This window comes from Apaloderma vittatum, unplaced genomic scaffold, assembly GCF_000703405.1.
Source record: "Apaloderma vittatum isolate BGI_N311 unplaced genomic scaffold, ASM70340v1 scaffold19534, whole genome shotgun sequence".
Classification (NCBI taxonomy): Eukaryota; Metazoa; Chordata; class Aves; order Trogoniformes; family Trogonidae; genus Apaloderma; species Apaloderma vittatum.
In genome coordinates this window covers 35,339-50,483 of record NW_009713482.1, presented here as the reverse complement: position 1 = coordinate 50,483, position 15,145 = coordinate 35,339, and the positions used below count along the sequence as shown (strand labels likewise).

At 42.8% G+C, this 15,145-nt stretch overlaps 1 protein-coding gene across 1 annotated transcript in view; it reads left to right on the top strand.

Moving 5' to 3' along the window:
- LOC104273176 (Wilms tumor protein 1-interacting protein homolog) overlaps window positions 1-15,145 on the top strand; it is a gene marked incomplete at its 5' end in the record, with an annotated part of 46,683 nt that overhangs the window by 31,018 nt on the left and 520 nt on the right. Inside the window, 4 exons of the mRNA XM_009868411.1 lie at window positions 7,868-7,930; window positions 10,331-10,461; window positions 11,523-11,574; window positions 13,432-13,500. Of these exons, the coding sequence (XP_009866713.1) occupies window positions 7,868-7,930; window positions 10,331-10,461; window positions 11,523-11,574; window positions 13,432-13,500 (315 nt within the window). The remainder of the gene's footprint in view (window positions 1-7,867; window positions 7,931-10,330; window positions 10,462-11,522; window positions 11,575-13,431; window positions 13,501-15,145) is intronic.

Sequence of the window (15,145 nt, the reverse complement as noted above, 5' to 3'; positions counted from 1 at the left end):
TCTATTAGAGGGAGCGAGACTGGAGAAGAGCGGTTACACTGCCCATAAATCCTCAGAGAAGGGCTCTAAAAACTTGGGTTTGCACATGCCAACCATAAAGAGAGACTTGGCACATCGCAGGCCTCCAAGATGCTGCTGGGTGTCCCCTTCCTGCCCTTCCCAGCCCAGAGGGTGCCCAGCCCCTATAACCTTGGCTGCTGGTGTCTCTGCCCCAGCCTCCTTCCGTCCTGCCTGGGGAAGCAAGGGCTGAGGCTGTGGCAGAGGGAGGGCAAGCAGCCTGCAGCCCCAACAGAGCCATGCCTTGTGACCCAGCAGGCTGCCCCTCAAGTCTCCCTTCTCCTCTCCATCCAGTCTACTGGGGTTTCTGATCCTTCTGTCCTCTCCACCAGCTACAGGTACCTGCTCAGGACACCGTCCTGACTGCACCTGTAGCCTCTTTGCTCGACAGCTGGCCATGGCAATGCAAAAGCTGGCTACAGAGAACTTACAGAGCCTCATCTTACAGCCATAACTTTAAACTTAACAATTTTAGAAATGCAGAAGGGTCAGGCTGTGCAAGACTGGTAGGGATGTGACAAATGAAAGGATCAACCTTTCATGGGAGAAAGGGATAGGGTGTCACCATGACTGGCTGCGTGATCGTCAGTTCATGAGAGCAGGGCTTGTGCCTTCATCTCCTGTAACAACAACCACAAGAAGACCCTTTTCCCTAATGTAGGCCCCTGAGCATGGCTGCAATGTAAATATTAATACTAACAAGGTAATTCTTCTCAGTTTGTGCTCGTGCTGTTTTCCAGGTCTGGCAGTGTGGGAAATGGCCCGTCCCACTTGCTGGGGCCCTAGGAAGATACTTTTTATGTAGTGTAATGGAAGCTGGTGTCAGCTGGAGTCAGAGGTTTGATTTTGCATCTCGGCAAGTATAAATGTTTGATGATCCCCCTTGGGAGGTGAGCACTGGGACTAGTGCATTAGGGAGCCCATAGCTTCTAAGTGAGACTCAGAAAAAATAGACTTGGTTGAAAAGGTAAAACATTAAAGTTGCAGCTTGTGTCCATTTCACATCTAATGGGAATTACAGAGCAAATGGAGTCCTAGATAACTGTGAGGATACTGTATGTGGGTGACTTGCTATTAAAATGCATGCTTCAGTCTGAGAACAGACAGAAGTGGGTGTTTATTGATACGTTTAGCAGAATGATGGAATCAAAGCTTGGAAATGGATTTGCTGCAATGTTCCTGATGTACAGAACTGTAAGGAAGTCTGTGAGTGTTTTCAAGGCACTAACAGCTCTAGGTTGGGACAGGAGGTGCTTTCAAGTTCCAGAGGCATCATGAATGCAAAGCATTGCTGTGCTCCTAAATACTGTCATTGAAAACAAAGACAAAGGGATTATGGCATGTTTCTGTAATCAGCACATGAGGGAGTGAAGTTCGTGTTGTTACTTGTGTGTGTCTCGCTCCAGCCTCTCCCTGCCAGAAAAGATTTGCATATTTTCCTTCCTTGGTTTTCCCTAAGTTTGTGATCTGCCAGGCATCCTGGTTTTATTTTACAAATGAATTTGACAGTAATTGGGGTATTCTGAATTAAAGTATTGCATCAAACCTACAGATGGGCTTAAAATTCAAATTTCAAAATATCTAGGGATAGTCAAATGTTGATTTGTCTCTGCACTTTTGACTTGAATGTCAGTCAGCATGAAGAGTGTGTAGAGCTGGCAGTTTAGGTTCACCTCTCACTGCAGTGTAGTGCTGTACAAGTCCACTGAAGCTGGTGGCAGAAGTCCCATTGACTTCAAGGGGATCTGGACTTTCTCCCAGGAGTTCATCCCAGAGGACAAATTTTTAAAGCCTAGGGCACATACAAAAATGTTGGCACGAAGGCTGAGAAACTAAGGGTGAATGCTGCAAACACTGCATGGCATGGCAAACTGCAGGTCTGCTAATAGAAAAAACCTGATGTTTGGAAATGGGAGTCCAGAAAAATTTCTCAAGTTCATAAAAGAGCTGTGCACAGGCAGCACCTAGAGCCAGGTGATAATGCAGATAAACATAATGTGATGAAAGGTCAACGTGTGAGTAAGGTCTGTATTTACTAAAAGGATGCTCAGCATTTCCTGAACTGGTTTACACATTGCTAAATGGTGCACAGGACTCTTTCTCTGGGCCTTGACAAAATAGACAAGGGAAGACAAAGATTTTATTTTTTTTCTCTGAGATGTTTCGCTATGTACTAGCTTTTGCAGCTGCTCTGTACTTTTGCTAGTGGAGTGTTTTGACAACCGTGTTACAAAGTCCAGTTGGTTTCATGCCAGATCATGGCTCCCCTATTTCCTCTTGAGATGGTGATCCAAAAAGTCAGATTATCCCATTTTTCTTAATACTACAATGAAAAGTAAATTACAATAACTGAAGCACACTTAAAAAATCTAGAGCTCTTTCTAACTCCTGCCAAACACTTGTAAGCAGACAGCATTAATTTTTTTCTATGGGAGAGTTAGAAAAAAAAGCATGTGAGAAAGTGGTGTGTTTCCATTTCTGGAAATGTAGTAGTAAGTGTATTAGTTGCTGTTATGTTTTGAATTGAAATCTTTCAACAACTGTTTTGAATATAATACAGATTATTTTTTCTAAGAAGATGTGCTCTAACGTAGACAGTTTCTTTAGCAGTGTACATAAGAGATGGTAGTGGTGGCAATAAATAGCCCACAGCAAGAGCATAGCACTGTGCAGTATGAAGTCTTTTACAATGTGAGTCAAGTTAATAGATTTTGGGCTGTATGATATGTTGCAGAGTTAAAGCTGTTGCTTCAGACTTTTTTCTTGATAGTTGTCACTGTGAAATTTCCTCAGGAGTTTGTTTAAGGAAGATCTAGGTAAGAAAATCATTATTGGCTTTTAATTAATCAGACAGAAAGTAGCTTGATGAGTCCTCACACATGGGTCTCTGTAGGCTCTCCAGGAAATAAATGGGAATTTCCTTCTCAGGCTGTAAAATGCCTGGCTGCTGAGGCAGAGTTAGCAAGCAGCTGAATTCTGGGTTTCAGCAAAGTTCTGTGTGTCGACAGACCAACTGTTACCTCAGTGCGAAACTCCTTGCCCTGCCCATGTCCTTCAGGCATAGCAGAGTGGAAAGCAGGAGCGAGGAGGTGAGCTGTTGCAGTAGTGGTTCCTCACTGGTGGCAGGAGAGGGTGAAGCACCAGGATACATGAAAGGATTTCAGCAAGATGAAGAGTAAAGTTCTGCACTATTTTCCTTTGGTTTAATCTCTGCCACCTGCCATGAGGCTCTCGTGTGATTTGAGCCTGAGAAGGCCCCATTTTATTCAGTTCAGTTTAATCGCTGCATTTAAATATGTGTGTAAAAAAAAAAGAGAAAACAACAACAAAAAAAACCCCATCTGCATGAAACCAAATTTGATATTTTCTCCCTCTCTTAACGTGATCCCATGAATTTCTTGCATTGTTGTGTCCCATGTACTAAGGGTCCCATGCAGAGAGCAAACAATAAAGCAGCGAGAAGACAGATGCTCTGCTAATGGGAAACCAAGGAGAAGAGAGTCTGTGAGGGATTACAGGCAGCCTGGGGTTGGAATACATTATTAGCATAGCACCCAATTCAGAAATTAGTTTTCAGAATTAAATGCCTGAAGCGTTTTGGCAAAAACTCCTGATCATCCCTCTCAAAAGCCCTTAAAGCATAAAAGAGTAGGAGTCTCAAGTCCAGGCTGAGTGATGGCTTTCGGTGACTGCAGAGCTCTAACAGCCAATTGTAGTTTTTACGGCTTCGTACCATTACCGGGGCAGCAACTGCCACACCTACTGAAATGTAACCCACTCGGTCTGCTTGCACAAACCTTTAGCAGGTTTTGAACATCCTCATCAAAGAAGAAAATGGGCCTGAATGAGATTCCAGGGTCTGTTTCCAGGAGGAAGGTTTTGTTTTGTTGAGTGCGTAACAGCAGGGAAGTGCATCAGCCTCTCCTGGGGCACGGTTAGGCATGCGAAGGAGAAGCGACATGTCTTTTCAAAGATCTGACGTTGCCTAAGGTAAAAACTTCAGGTCCTGAAGCCTTTTTCAGGCATGCTATTTTCTGAATGTTTTTGCTTTTGAAAATCATGATGAGAACATCAAACTTTAAAAGACCCCGGGTAGACAACTGAGATTGGTTACAGGACTGAGGGCAGTCAGGAGAAATTGTTTCTCATAGTACTTGGTGGGATTATCCTCCATGCATAATTGTTCATTATATGCTCAAAATACATTGTTAATTTCTTTTGGATATATTGCACATTAGACAGAAGAGTTATAAACCCCAAGATTATCACAGGAGGACACTAACAGGCCTAAATATTCAGCACAGAGGGGACTTGTTTTCCTCTTACATTGAAACAAAGACTCTTGGACAGAATCATTAGAGATTTTTTTTTGCCTGTTTGATAATCAAAGTGTATTGGACAGCAAACAAAAGAAAAGTTCGGCCAGCCAAGTCTTCTATTTTATTTTTACTCTTCTATTCTAACATAATTAACATATTTCTCAAGGTTTATATTAGTTTCCCAGAGTCTTATTTTATATAAGTATCACTGGGAAGCTTGATTACAAAGTCTTGATTCATACATATAAACTGAGGTTTTATTATCCTGGCAGAGGATTCAAGGACAAGGTAAATATGGGATCAAATGAAGAAATTGGGAAACGTAATATGCCAGCTCTTCAACATATACTTGTTTTCTCTGCATCCTGGTAACTAGCAGCTTATTTCTAAGTCACAGTGAGAGTAAAGGGTGATACTTCATTCTGAACTTTGAATTTCAGAGCTGTTCTTTGTGTAACAACTTCTTTCAATGTTTTTATATATGCCTATCTTTCAGCGTTTTTTATATGCCTAATGAGCATCTATAATGAATATTTAGGAAAGTCCAAAATTGCACTTATTTGTCCTGGATATAGACTGTCTGTAGACTTTTGAACATTTCTGTCTAGTTCGAGGTGGATCTGTGTCTACATCATCTTACTGGTCTGCCAATAAAATTTTTTAAAAAATTAAAATTTCTAGCACATGAAACCCTTATAGAGTATGGTTAGAAATGAGCCCAGTACTGCTTACATCCCGACTGCAGTTGTAAGTATAAAACACTGTGTGTACAGTAAGAATAGCTGTGATTTCGCTTCTCCACTAAGGTCTTGCCTATCAGCCTGTGTTACTTCACTGCCTCCCCCAATCTGGTTTTCACATCTCCAGATCGTGAGGGAGGGCCAGTGTGCGCCAAAGCTCTTTTTCCCCCTGCAACTGTGTCAGTAATAAAAGAGGCTACAAGTCTGTAGAGCATAATCTCCTCTTCTGTTGCAGTTACCTAGTTGACAAGCTTTGGGGGATGAGTGCTGCTTCTGTCCAGCCCCTCTGGGAACGCACCCCTGGCGAGGCCCTTGGGTGTGCTGAGAGATTATAATGCGGCCGTTCTGCCTTGTCTGCAGTCTGGAGCAAGTCACAACTCCTCTCATTGCACACACAAGATTTGTGAAGGTTAATCATAAAGTGCTTCAAAGACAGAGATTGCCAATTTTAATTAGTATTGTAAGACTTTGTTTATAAGCTCTGCTTCTAAAATGGAAAACTTAGCACAACAGCCCTGTTTGAACTCTTCCAAGTTAAGAACAAACACTACAAAGCAGAAGTTGACAAGTGAGCTACAAAAATGTGAAGAAAAGCATTTTTTGTTTACCTTTTTAAACAGTGGTGTCCACACATTCCATCATGTAGAAAATGGTGCTGCTGGGATCTGAGGCTATTGTTCTTTTCCAGTCCAAATCAATTTAAAGCACAAGCAGAGCTGAATCCAAACCCCTGATCCCACTGAATCAGGTCTCCAGTTTTTCCGGGATCACCACTGTGATCAGAAAAGAGTGTAGTGGTAAGGGACAGCTCCCCGAGCCCCTGAAATATTTTATCACTGCTATTAGACTTACTGCCATTTTGCAAAGTCTTCTTAATTGGGTAATCCAGTTCTGGATGTGTTAGACAAATAACAATTCTCTTATTAAAAGCAAATCATGGTTTTAATTTAATAGGGTTAGTCATATAAAGAGTGATTTTGTGTCAGCAAAACCTTCCTTTCTGATGAAGTGTAATTTATGACAATCTAGATGGCAATAAATGACATTAATCTGACCACTGTGCCATTCTGTTCCTGGGGAATAATGTTCCCCCTTAATCAATAGCTGAGTAAATGCTCCTTTGCATTCCTTATCAAATGACAGCCAGATGGTACTGGTAAATTCATTCCAGCAGGATTTTAGAATTAGCTGGGTTTGTACTATTGTTAATCCTCTGCTGTCTGTGCCATTAGCACCTACCCACCTGTTTCCAGGAACCCTCGAGTTCGCAGCCTTAGGAAATAGTCTGGCCAGATGGTTACTCAGATACAGTGAGGCCAAGAAGCATCCCAAGCGGTGAGGCCTTTTTTCTGTGAAGAATCAACAAAAAGCAAAATAACAGCATCTTGCAGAAGCAACAGTGTCTTGCTAGGACGGCCCACTTCTGTATTTATTCCTTGATACTCTGGTCTCTTTCAGTGAAGTTTCAGAGTTTCTTGAGGTTACGTGAACTGTGTTGCTTAGCAAGTTGTAAATTTGGAGCTATGACAGCTGCTGTACCATCATTTACTGACTTTTCTGGGCCCGTCAAAGCATCTGCAAGACCTTTTCCTTCATAATCGCTTTGTTGCATAGGAACAATAATTTTGTCTACAACCTATTGATCTGAAATAATATGTAATCCCCTCATGCCAATGAAAAGGAAAACATATGGCAGCTCTAGGCTGGCAACCACTGGCTTTTGAAGTGAAGGGACAGTTAATCCCCACTAAATCAAGTAGGGAATGGAGCAAGCTTTAAGCTCTGTTGGGCTGAGGCGCTGAGGGTGCATTAGATGCCTGAGCCAATTAACCTGAGTTCTGGGAGAAGAGTCCAGCTTACATCCACCCTTCCCATTCCCTCTCTTTTATCTTGGGCAACTAAAGTACATTTCAGGTGAGCTTTGCTGCAGCCTTAATTGCTGAAATAAGCATCACCGTGCAATACCACACACATACCTGGGCACCCCTTCCCTCTGGCAGGAAAGAGTGCACAGGCAGCACCTCGCTTCTGTGGGGCTGCAGTGGGTGAGGGTAAAGTTCAGCCACTGCAAATACCAGTTTCAAAATTACATTGCTGGAGTTCTTCAGGCAAATGCTTCTTGCCTGTAGGGTGGTTGGTTGGTAGGTCAGTCATCTGGCCTGATAACCTCAGTATTTTTTGTACCCCTCTAAACACAGGGCTAAAGAGCCCAAGCTCCTATGACTGGACTCTCAGATTCTTCCCTGGATAAAAAACTTGGTATTTACAAGGTGGCTAAATCCCCCTTGGGCCTGTCTTCATTTTTCTAGCCTGTGTAGCACTCAGTGAAATGTAGGTCCAAAATCTGAGGTCAGTAAGCATGTGGTCACTAATTTGAGCAGGATCCAGAAGGTGAGTCCTATGTTACTTACTTACCCAACAACAACAGCCAAAAGAGCAAATTCAAGCTCGTTCCAGCAAACCAAATGCAAACTTAAAAACAAAAATAGGTTTAAAAAATAAAAACCAAAATAATTTGTTACATTGGGAATCTCAATGGAAATCTTGCAGTGGAGCAGAAGACCAAGCTGGTATTGGAGCATGCTGCAAGAGCGGAGCGAGGGCTTCTGTGTCGCTGCCTCCCAAACCTGTTGTAGAGTTTGCTATCACATACAGCACAGGCTGGGAAATAGTGAAGCATTCACTTGCAAGGTATTTCTGCAGCTAGAGGAGTGGCTACTAATAATCCTGTCTTTTCTCTTGTTTGAACAGTATTCAGGTTTTCAGCAAACAGCAGACAAGTGCTTTGTTTGTGGACACCTCATAATGGAAATGGTAAGAGACCTAAACCCCTAACCACGGGTTAGCTTGCTTTTCCACATCCTTTGGGTAGTGCACTGTGAAACGTTGTGCTTTTTCTGTAGTCAGACTATCATTGTGTCATCACTGCTGTCAATGTATTTTTTGAAACTGATAAACAAAAATACCTTCATGCTCTATTGCTATTAAGTAAATTGGGCTTCTTTTCTACCTGACGTCATGGGAGGCTGTTGTTCTCCCACATGCCAGTTTAAAAAGAAAATAAATAAAATTTTAATACTAAGGAGTGAAAATATAGCACAGGTTTCTCTGAGAACATGGTAAAGGAAAACAGAAGGTGACAGAAGAATAGCAAGAGCTCTGTCAAGTGGATGGAATCTGGACTAGAGGGGGACATTATCAGTAGTCCTGAGGTTTGCTGCCTGCTCTATGATTTGCTCTATTTACCTTCTGCCACTTGTTCCACATTAGTTAAAATGCATTGTTGCCACTGGGATTTGTAAGGAGCCAGTAGTCAGCGTTACTTTTATAATAAAAAAAAATAAAAAAAATCAAAGGGCTGTGGGTTGAGCCGGATACTCCTGGCATGATTTCAGTGGGTGAAAGTAGGAAGAATGCAGTCTGTTCTTCCTGAACGGAAGTGCCCAAATAAAATGGAGTGGCTTGCACGTTGAAGAAGTGCCGATCACGTATATCTATTTTCCTCTTGCTTTAAAATGTGCCCGAACCTCAGTATGCCTAATGGAAGCAGCTATCGCGTTGCAAGCACAGAGATTCAGTAGGAGCTGGAACAGAGACTTCACTAATGAGGATTCTGGCTCATATCCTGGCACCACTGGTTGGACAAGGATATTGTTCGTTTTAGCCCAAGAGCAAATTTCTAGAGTTGTGTCACGCTGGGAGGGGGAGGGGTATCCTGACTTGCATGCTTTGAGCTGGCCCTTAATTGCAGAGTCCCAGGCAAGAGGCCATAATATCTCATTGGTGGAGCTCAGTAGCTGGAAGCTTGGCAGGTGCTTGTCTGCCTTTCTTCCATCAGCAAGTGTGCTCTGACAAAAGGAAACAGCTCTGGGAGCTCTAGGAATTAAGCTGTCTTATTTGGCTAATTCCTCCGTGTTCCTCCCTGGGAGCGCACAGACAGCAAACGTGCCCGCGCGCAGCTCGGGAGAGCTGTGGCCCTGCTGGCCCGGGCACAGCCAAAGCCGTTCCTGCTCAACGTGCACTTGAGTGAGAAATTCTCTGTGCAAGGGGGCGGCAGCACAACCTGCCATGCCAGCAGCCACTGTTAGGGAGCAACACACGCACGGAGTTGTTTCTGGCTAGGAACAGGCTGGCAAACCAAATGGGGTCTGATGCCGCTCACCGAACGCAGAGCTATAGGGCTTCATTACAGGGGAAAAAAAGGTTAAGTTAAATTGACTTTCTGCATTTTTTATTACACGCCACTTCTATTTGCTGTTAATTTGATCTTTATTCATAGAATTACCTACCAGGTCATGAGAGCTTGGCCTGTGGAAATTTGTCACCTTGAGCTTATTAGCAGCTCCAAGCAGAGCACTGCTGCTAGCAGAATACTTTTTGAAATTACCTTCCAAAGGTATTTCTTATACGTGAAATGCATGCAATTGGTGCTGTAACCCATTGAGAGCTGCCTGAAGGTGATACCATATCTCATTCTTCCCAGAGGCTTGTTCAGGGGCTTGGAACGTCCTCCTTGATGTCCCAGTGCCATGCTGAGCACACATACAAGGACAGCAGGAGGGGGATCTGTTCTGTAGTCATGTGGCTCAGACTGCATTAGGCTTTTTCTTAAAACCTTTAAAATGCAATAGGGAAGGTCAGCATGGGAAAAGCCTGGGCAGATGAGTGGATCTGTATCTGAATACATGGATACAGGTGGAATTTTAACAAAAACCAGTGCACTCCTGTGTCTGAGTAATAACCAGTCAGTAACTGTGGTGGATTAGGCTACTTAAGTAGTCAAGGGAAAACTATTTATTTGCTTGTTTTCTTATTTTACTTTTTGAGTAGTGGCTGGTTTGGATTCTGTCTGTCACAGCCTGTTAAGTTTTGTGAATTAACTCTGTATCCCAGTAGCTTGTATTTGGCTGCAACAGATTTTTTCCAAGAAGTGGTCTCTGAAGCAGTTTTTAATTTCTGTTGGCAGTATTGGCCCCGCAGAGCTAGGACTGATGGGCGTTGGCCTGATTTTCACAGTTCTCTCTCTTTATTGGGAGCCTACCGAAACCCACTGAAATAAGCAAGTTGATTGTTTTAAAAGGCCCCTTGCTGACAGATCTGCAGAGTGGTGATTTCATCCTGAAGTGCTTTTCTCACTATCATCATTAAGAACTATATGGGGAGAGGATCCCATGGAATCATGCATCCACTTATTTTGCTTTTTTGCCTCTTAAGATCTTACAGGCCCTTGGAAAGTCGTATCATCCTGGCTGCTTCCGCTGCGTGGTGTGTAACGAGTGTTTGGATGGAGTCCCCTTCACTGTAGATGTGGAGAACAATATTTACTGTGTCAAAGACTACCATACGTAAGTACACAAATCCATCGCATGCTTGGAAAAATTGCAGTAGTTAAATTATTGGTATAGTTATAAGCCTTGCAGTAGACAAGAAGGGCCATTCCTGTTTGCTCAGATGTCCTGCAAGTGCTGCTCTCACATACTGCATTTGTGAAGTATTTTAAAGTTATGCTGAAGGTCACTTCATAGGCCTGGTGTAGCGTACAGCGGCCAGGTGAGGTTGAAAATCAAGTTCTTTCAGAACATGTACTTCTCTGGTGTCTGCTACTCTGCTTCTTTCAGGACTTTCAATTCAAATTAGATCAGGCTACAGAGTCAGGGTTTTGTTAGTGCACAATATTGGTGAGTATAAGCTAAGTTAACTTAGTAGACATGTAGACACGTAATTAGCAGCTACCAATAGAATGATTTTAGCCTCACCTGACAAAAAGTTGTGTGTGTTTAAGTTGCTACTTTTGGACTCCTTTGTGCTCTTGTTCAAAAGCAGCACGAATGCTCATAGCTCCAGTCAACCATACTCAGCTTGTGCAGCAAGCGTACATCACTCTGACCTCAGCCCTATTGGTACCAAGTTGACTGTGTTACAAGGATAGCTTAAATGTTGGCCCAGTGATTGCTGTAAAATGCAGATGGGGATATTAAGATGTGTTGATGTATTTGGTATAAGTAGATCCTAGCCGTGATCAGCCCCTCTCCTATTCAGCATGGTTACATCTTCCTGATGTCAGATGGTGACAATCCACAGGTCGGGAGCTGCTTTGCAGTCAAAGCAGTGAGTCACTGGAAGAATTTGAGTGGCTTTATGAGTAAAAGAAAGTAAGAGAAAGGGCATAGAGAGGAAGAGGGCTGGATTCACTATGCCTAGAGGTCACTTAGACCTAAGCAATAAAGCTTGAGGTAGATCAGCCTCTTCCAAATCTCCTTTTCCCTGAATATCATCAGTTAGAGGTGTTTCAAATCCTGTGGATCTACATTTCACCAAAAACAAGACATGCTTAGAATAGCTCTCTTGGTTCTACTTTTTGAAGGATCTTGAAATGTGATTTGAACGCTTTCTGCTTGCACCCTAGGGTTTTTGCACCAAAATGCGCTTCCTGTAACCAGCCGATCCTACCAGCACAGGTATGTGTTAACACGCACTGAGTCTTTAGAGAAGACAGCTGTTGGCTTATCAACACTTTCTAAAAACACATTAGACGCTGTTCCTTTTCCAGAATCTATACTGTGTTAGATACTATATTAAATACAGTTCAGCAATAATGTCACTCCCAAACATTCCCAGAGGTAGTAACAGTCATAGTACTTATGCGCCACAGTACTTTGTACCTTTAGGGTGCTTTCCAGGCCTTAATTATGCTGTTATAAATCTCACTTAATTGAAAGCCCTGACTGGGACTCCAGGAGCAACCCAAGAAGTAAAGCCCTGTTTATTTTTAGAATCTCCCATTAGCTCAAGTAGTAATTTTTCTTGTCTGCCACATTTGCATTTCTGATGTGGATCTGTTAAGATGACCAACCTGAAAAGACATCCAGGGGCCACCCTGACCTTGTGAAAAGGCCACAGAGTGTTTTTCCTGGGGTGGCGATGTGATGGAACTGCTTAAAAGGGGTGGAAAAGGCAGCAGAGAACTTGGCTAAAAGGGAAGCCAGATGAATGATGTGCTTGTAACCTCAACCTATCCTGACAGTATAGTTTGGACAGTAAGATTTCTGCATTAAAATACCCTTTTCTACTTGCCTGCAGTGGTGTTCCCTCATACTCTGGTGGGTGCAGGACCCTCTGAGTTTCCTTTACAGAGGTCATTGACAAGCTCATTTCTAAGCAAGGGTCTTAGCGCCTCCCTTCTTTTCCTGTTATGTTTATAGAGGCAAAGCTTGCCCCCTATAAGCTGCTGTCCCCTGGGAAAGCCTGTGGCTAGAGCCTCAGCATGCCCACCTCCATCATTCTGCACGCTACTCCTTATTGTCATTATTATTATTATTGTTGTTAAATGGCCAGGTCTCACATAATTAAAAACTTTATAAAGGCTGAGCTTTGTCCTGCTTGTGCTGGTGATGGGATGCAAGCAGAAAATTCCTATGCAAATTTCACTGGACTTACTTGTGTCTTACAAAATTACTTTTCTTAAAAAAAATTTAGTCCTCCTGACTCATTTGCTGGCTAGCAGAATAGACTCCACGTTCTTTCCCGTGAAGTTTCTTAGGTTAGTTCAAGTCTAGCAGTGCAGGTACTAACTTGTTTCCACAGTTTCTCTCAGACGTAGTCTACGTCATATCTGATGCTCTTAACCACACCTGGAACTGGAAACAATGCAAGGCAACAAATCTAATGAGCTCCGTCTTCACAGTGCATCAGGGAAAAGTCTGTGAGGTTAGAAGAGGGGTATAGGCTGCTCCGCAGGGCCTGGGGCTCAGCTGGGAATTACGCAACTCCACTGTATCCATCCTCACGCTGTGGTTTTGGCCTGTGCACATAATTACCTGCCGGACTGGTATGTAAATCCCTATGGGGTACATACAGTGACATGTGCATGTGCAAAATAGCTGTGCAGCAGATGGTCTGAGGGGAATACAAGTCCTGGAAAACTCAGGCCAGGATTGTGTACAAAGAAAAGTTACCCAATCAGCAGGCCATAGTTTTTGACTAGTAATTCGTTCAGATCCCGGGTGCCCTTGGAAAATTACTTTATTTCAAGACTAATTTTTCCCTTGAGGATGAAGTTTTGGCTACACTTCTAAATGACCTCTACAGCTTAGGTATGTCAGGCACCCACACTGCTGCTAAACAGCAAAACCAGCAGTGCAGTGCTGTACACCAGGAGACAGGACCCTGAGCAGTCACAGAGCTCTGCTCTGTGGAGGAAGAGTGGAGCCCCCAGGGAAACGGCTCTTCAAAACGATAGGTTTGGGCACTGGAAGAAAATTGAGAAAAACCCCACTTACAAGCCCACTCTTAACCTCTCACTGCTTCCCCAACAGGGCTCCGAGGAGACCATTCGGGTGGTGTCAATGGACAAAGACTACCACGTGGAGTGCTATCACTGCGAGGTACGTGAGCACCAGGGGCTCTGAGGAGACTTGAATTCACATTGCCTGTGCAGGGTAGGACCCTCACTCCAAAAGTGGAAGGTTTTTCTAGGGCATCTGTCTTTTCTCCATGCTGAATAAGTATTGATTCTTTATTAGAAAACAGACAGGGATACTGCTGACTTCCACTTTTTGAGGAATAGTTTCTTTTTATGCAGAACATTTAAACATTTATTGTTACTTCGCTGTTACTTCGGAGAGGAGAGCTGAGATCGGTTGTGGCTCTGCATCTGGGAACGTGAGGAGGGAAACAGACTCTTTAATTTGGGTTCAATCCAGAAGTTCCCTTTTGCTGGAGTTTTGGTGCTCTGATATAACATGGAAATAGTTACATAGATCTTAACTGTGCTGCTTGTCTCGGCACCAGAGACAAAAATGCAGCAGTACTATCTTCCATGCACTTTTGCATAGAAGAGCTTTTACAAAGAGGCTTCCAACTGAAGCAGAAAATAACAGAATTCCTGCTTTTCTGTATCATCTCTTTCGTGTCCAGCCGCTTAACCTCTGGCTGGTTTACAGATCAGCGGACTCCCATTCTAAAACTGAAATCCACTGAGAACACGGGTTTTATCACTGCAGAAAAGGAATAGAGTTTTGGAGAGGGAAAAAGGTATGAACACTTCACACAGCTGTAGGGTATCTGAAATATTTAAAAATCAATTCCTCTTTATAATTTAACACTTACATAAAGGACAAAGTTACTAAATAACATAGTAACAGACAAAAAAACTACTTTGGCAGAAACTTTGATTAAAGCCGCCCTAAACTAACATTCTAGTTCTAAAGCTTAATTTAAAAATCATTTTTCATTCTTATTTCAGCCTTGTAAAATTTGAGGATTTTAAATTGAGCTATGAAAGCTGAAGAATCATTCCCTGTGTCCAATTAAAAAGTTTGCATTGTTTTTCAGTACTAAAATGACCTAAATAAACTACTTGTTCAATTTTTTTTTTCCCCTCCCTTTCTCATAAGCGTGCAGATACATACCCAGAATATCTGGTTTGCCAGGGCTGGTCACAGTAACAATTTTTAAATACCGAACATTAGATCCAAGCAGAAGACTGACATGACTTTTGAATGGCTTCAAAATCATAATGATGACATCTGAGAACTAGGATTGACTCTGTTGCAGTAAATAATAGTCAGCAGGCAGGATCACTGTTGGTTGTTTTTATCTCTGTTTCTTCTGTTCACCCATGTCGATCATGTAATTATGTACTGGTCCCTGAGGTACTAACTTATTTCCATGGAAGATGGACTATTGGCCTTGAAGTCCGTAATTATTTTTCTTTTAAATTCCAAATTAATTAGAGAAGATATAGCCCCGCTTCAGAAGTAGAACATGTCTCATCTGCCCCTCTTCCCCACTCCTCTCATTCTGTGTTCACACTCCTCCATTTCTTGCTTGCTGCCTTACTGCAGAATTAGCTCCTTCTCTGTTCTAACCTCTTCCAGGTTCTATGTGTCAGGATCAGTCCTTGGCATGTGCATCAATAAATATCAGATGAAGAAGAGACCAGGATGGGAAACAATGTGGGGGAAAAGTGTGCTGGATACTACTGTAGACTGTCCTGTTTGATTTTGGTGATGCCATTTTGCTTCATAG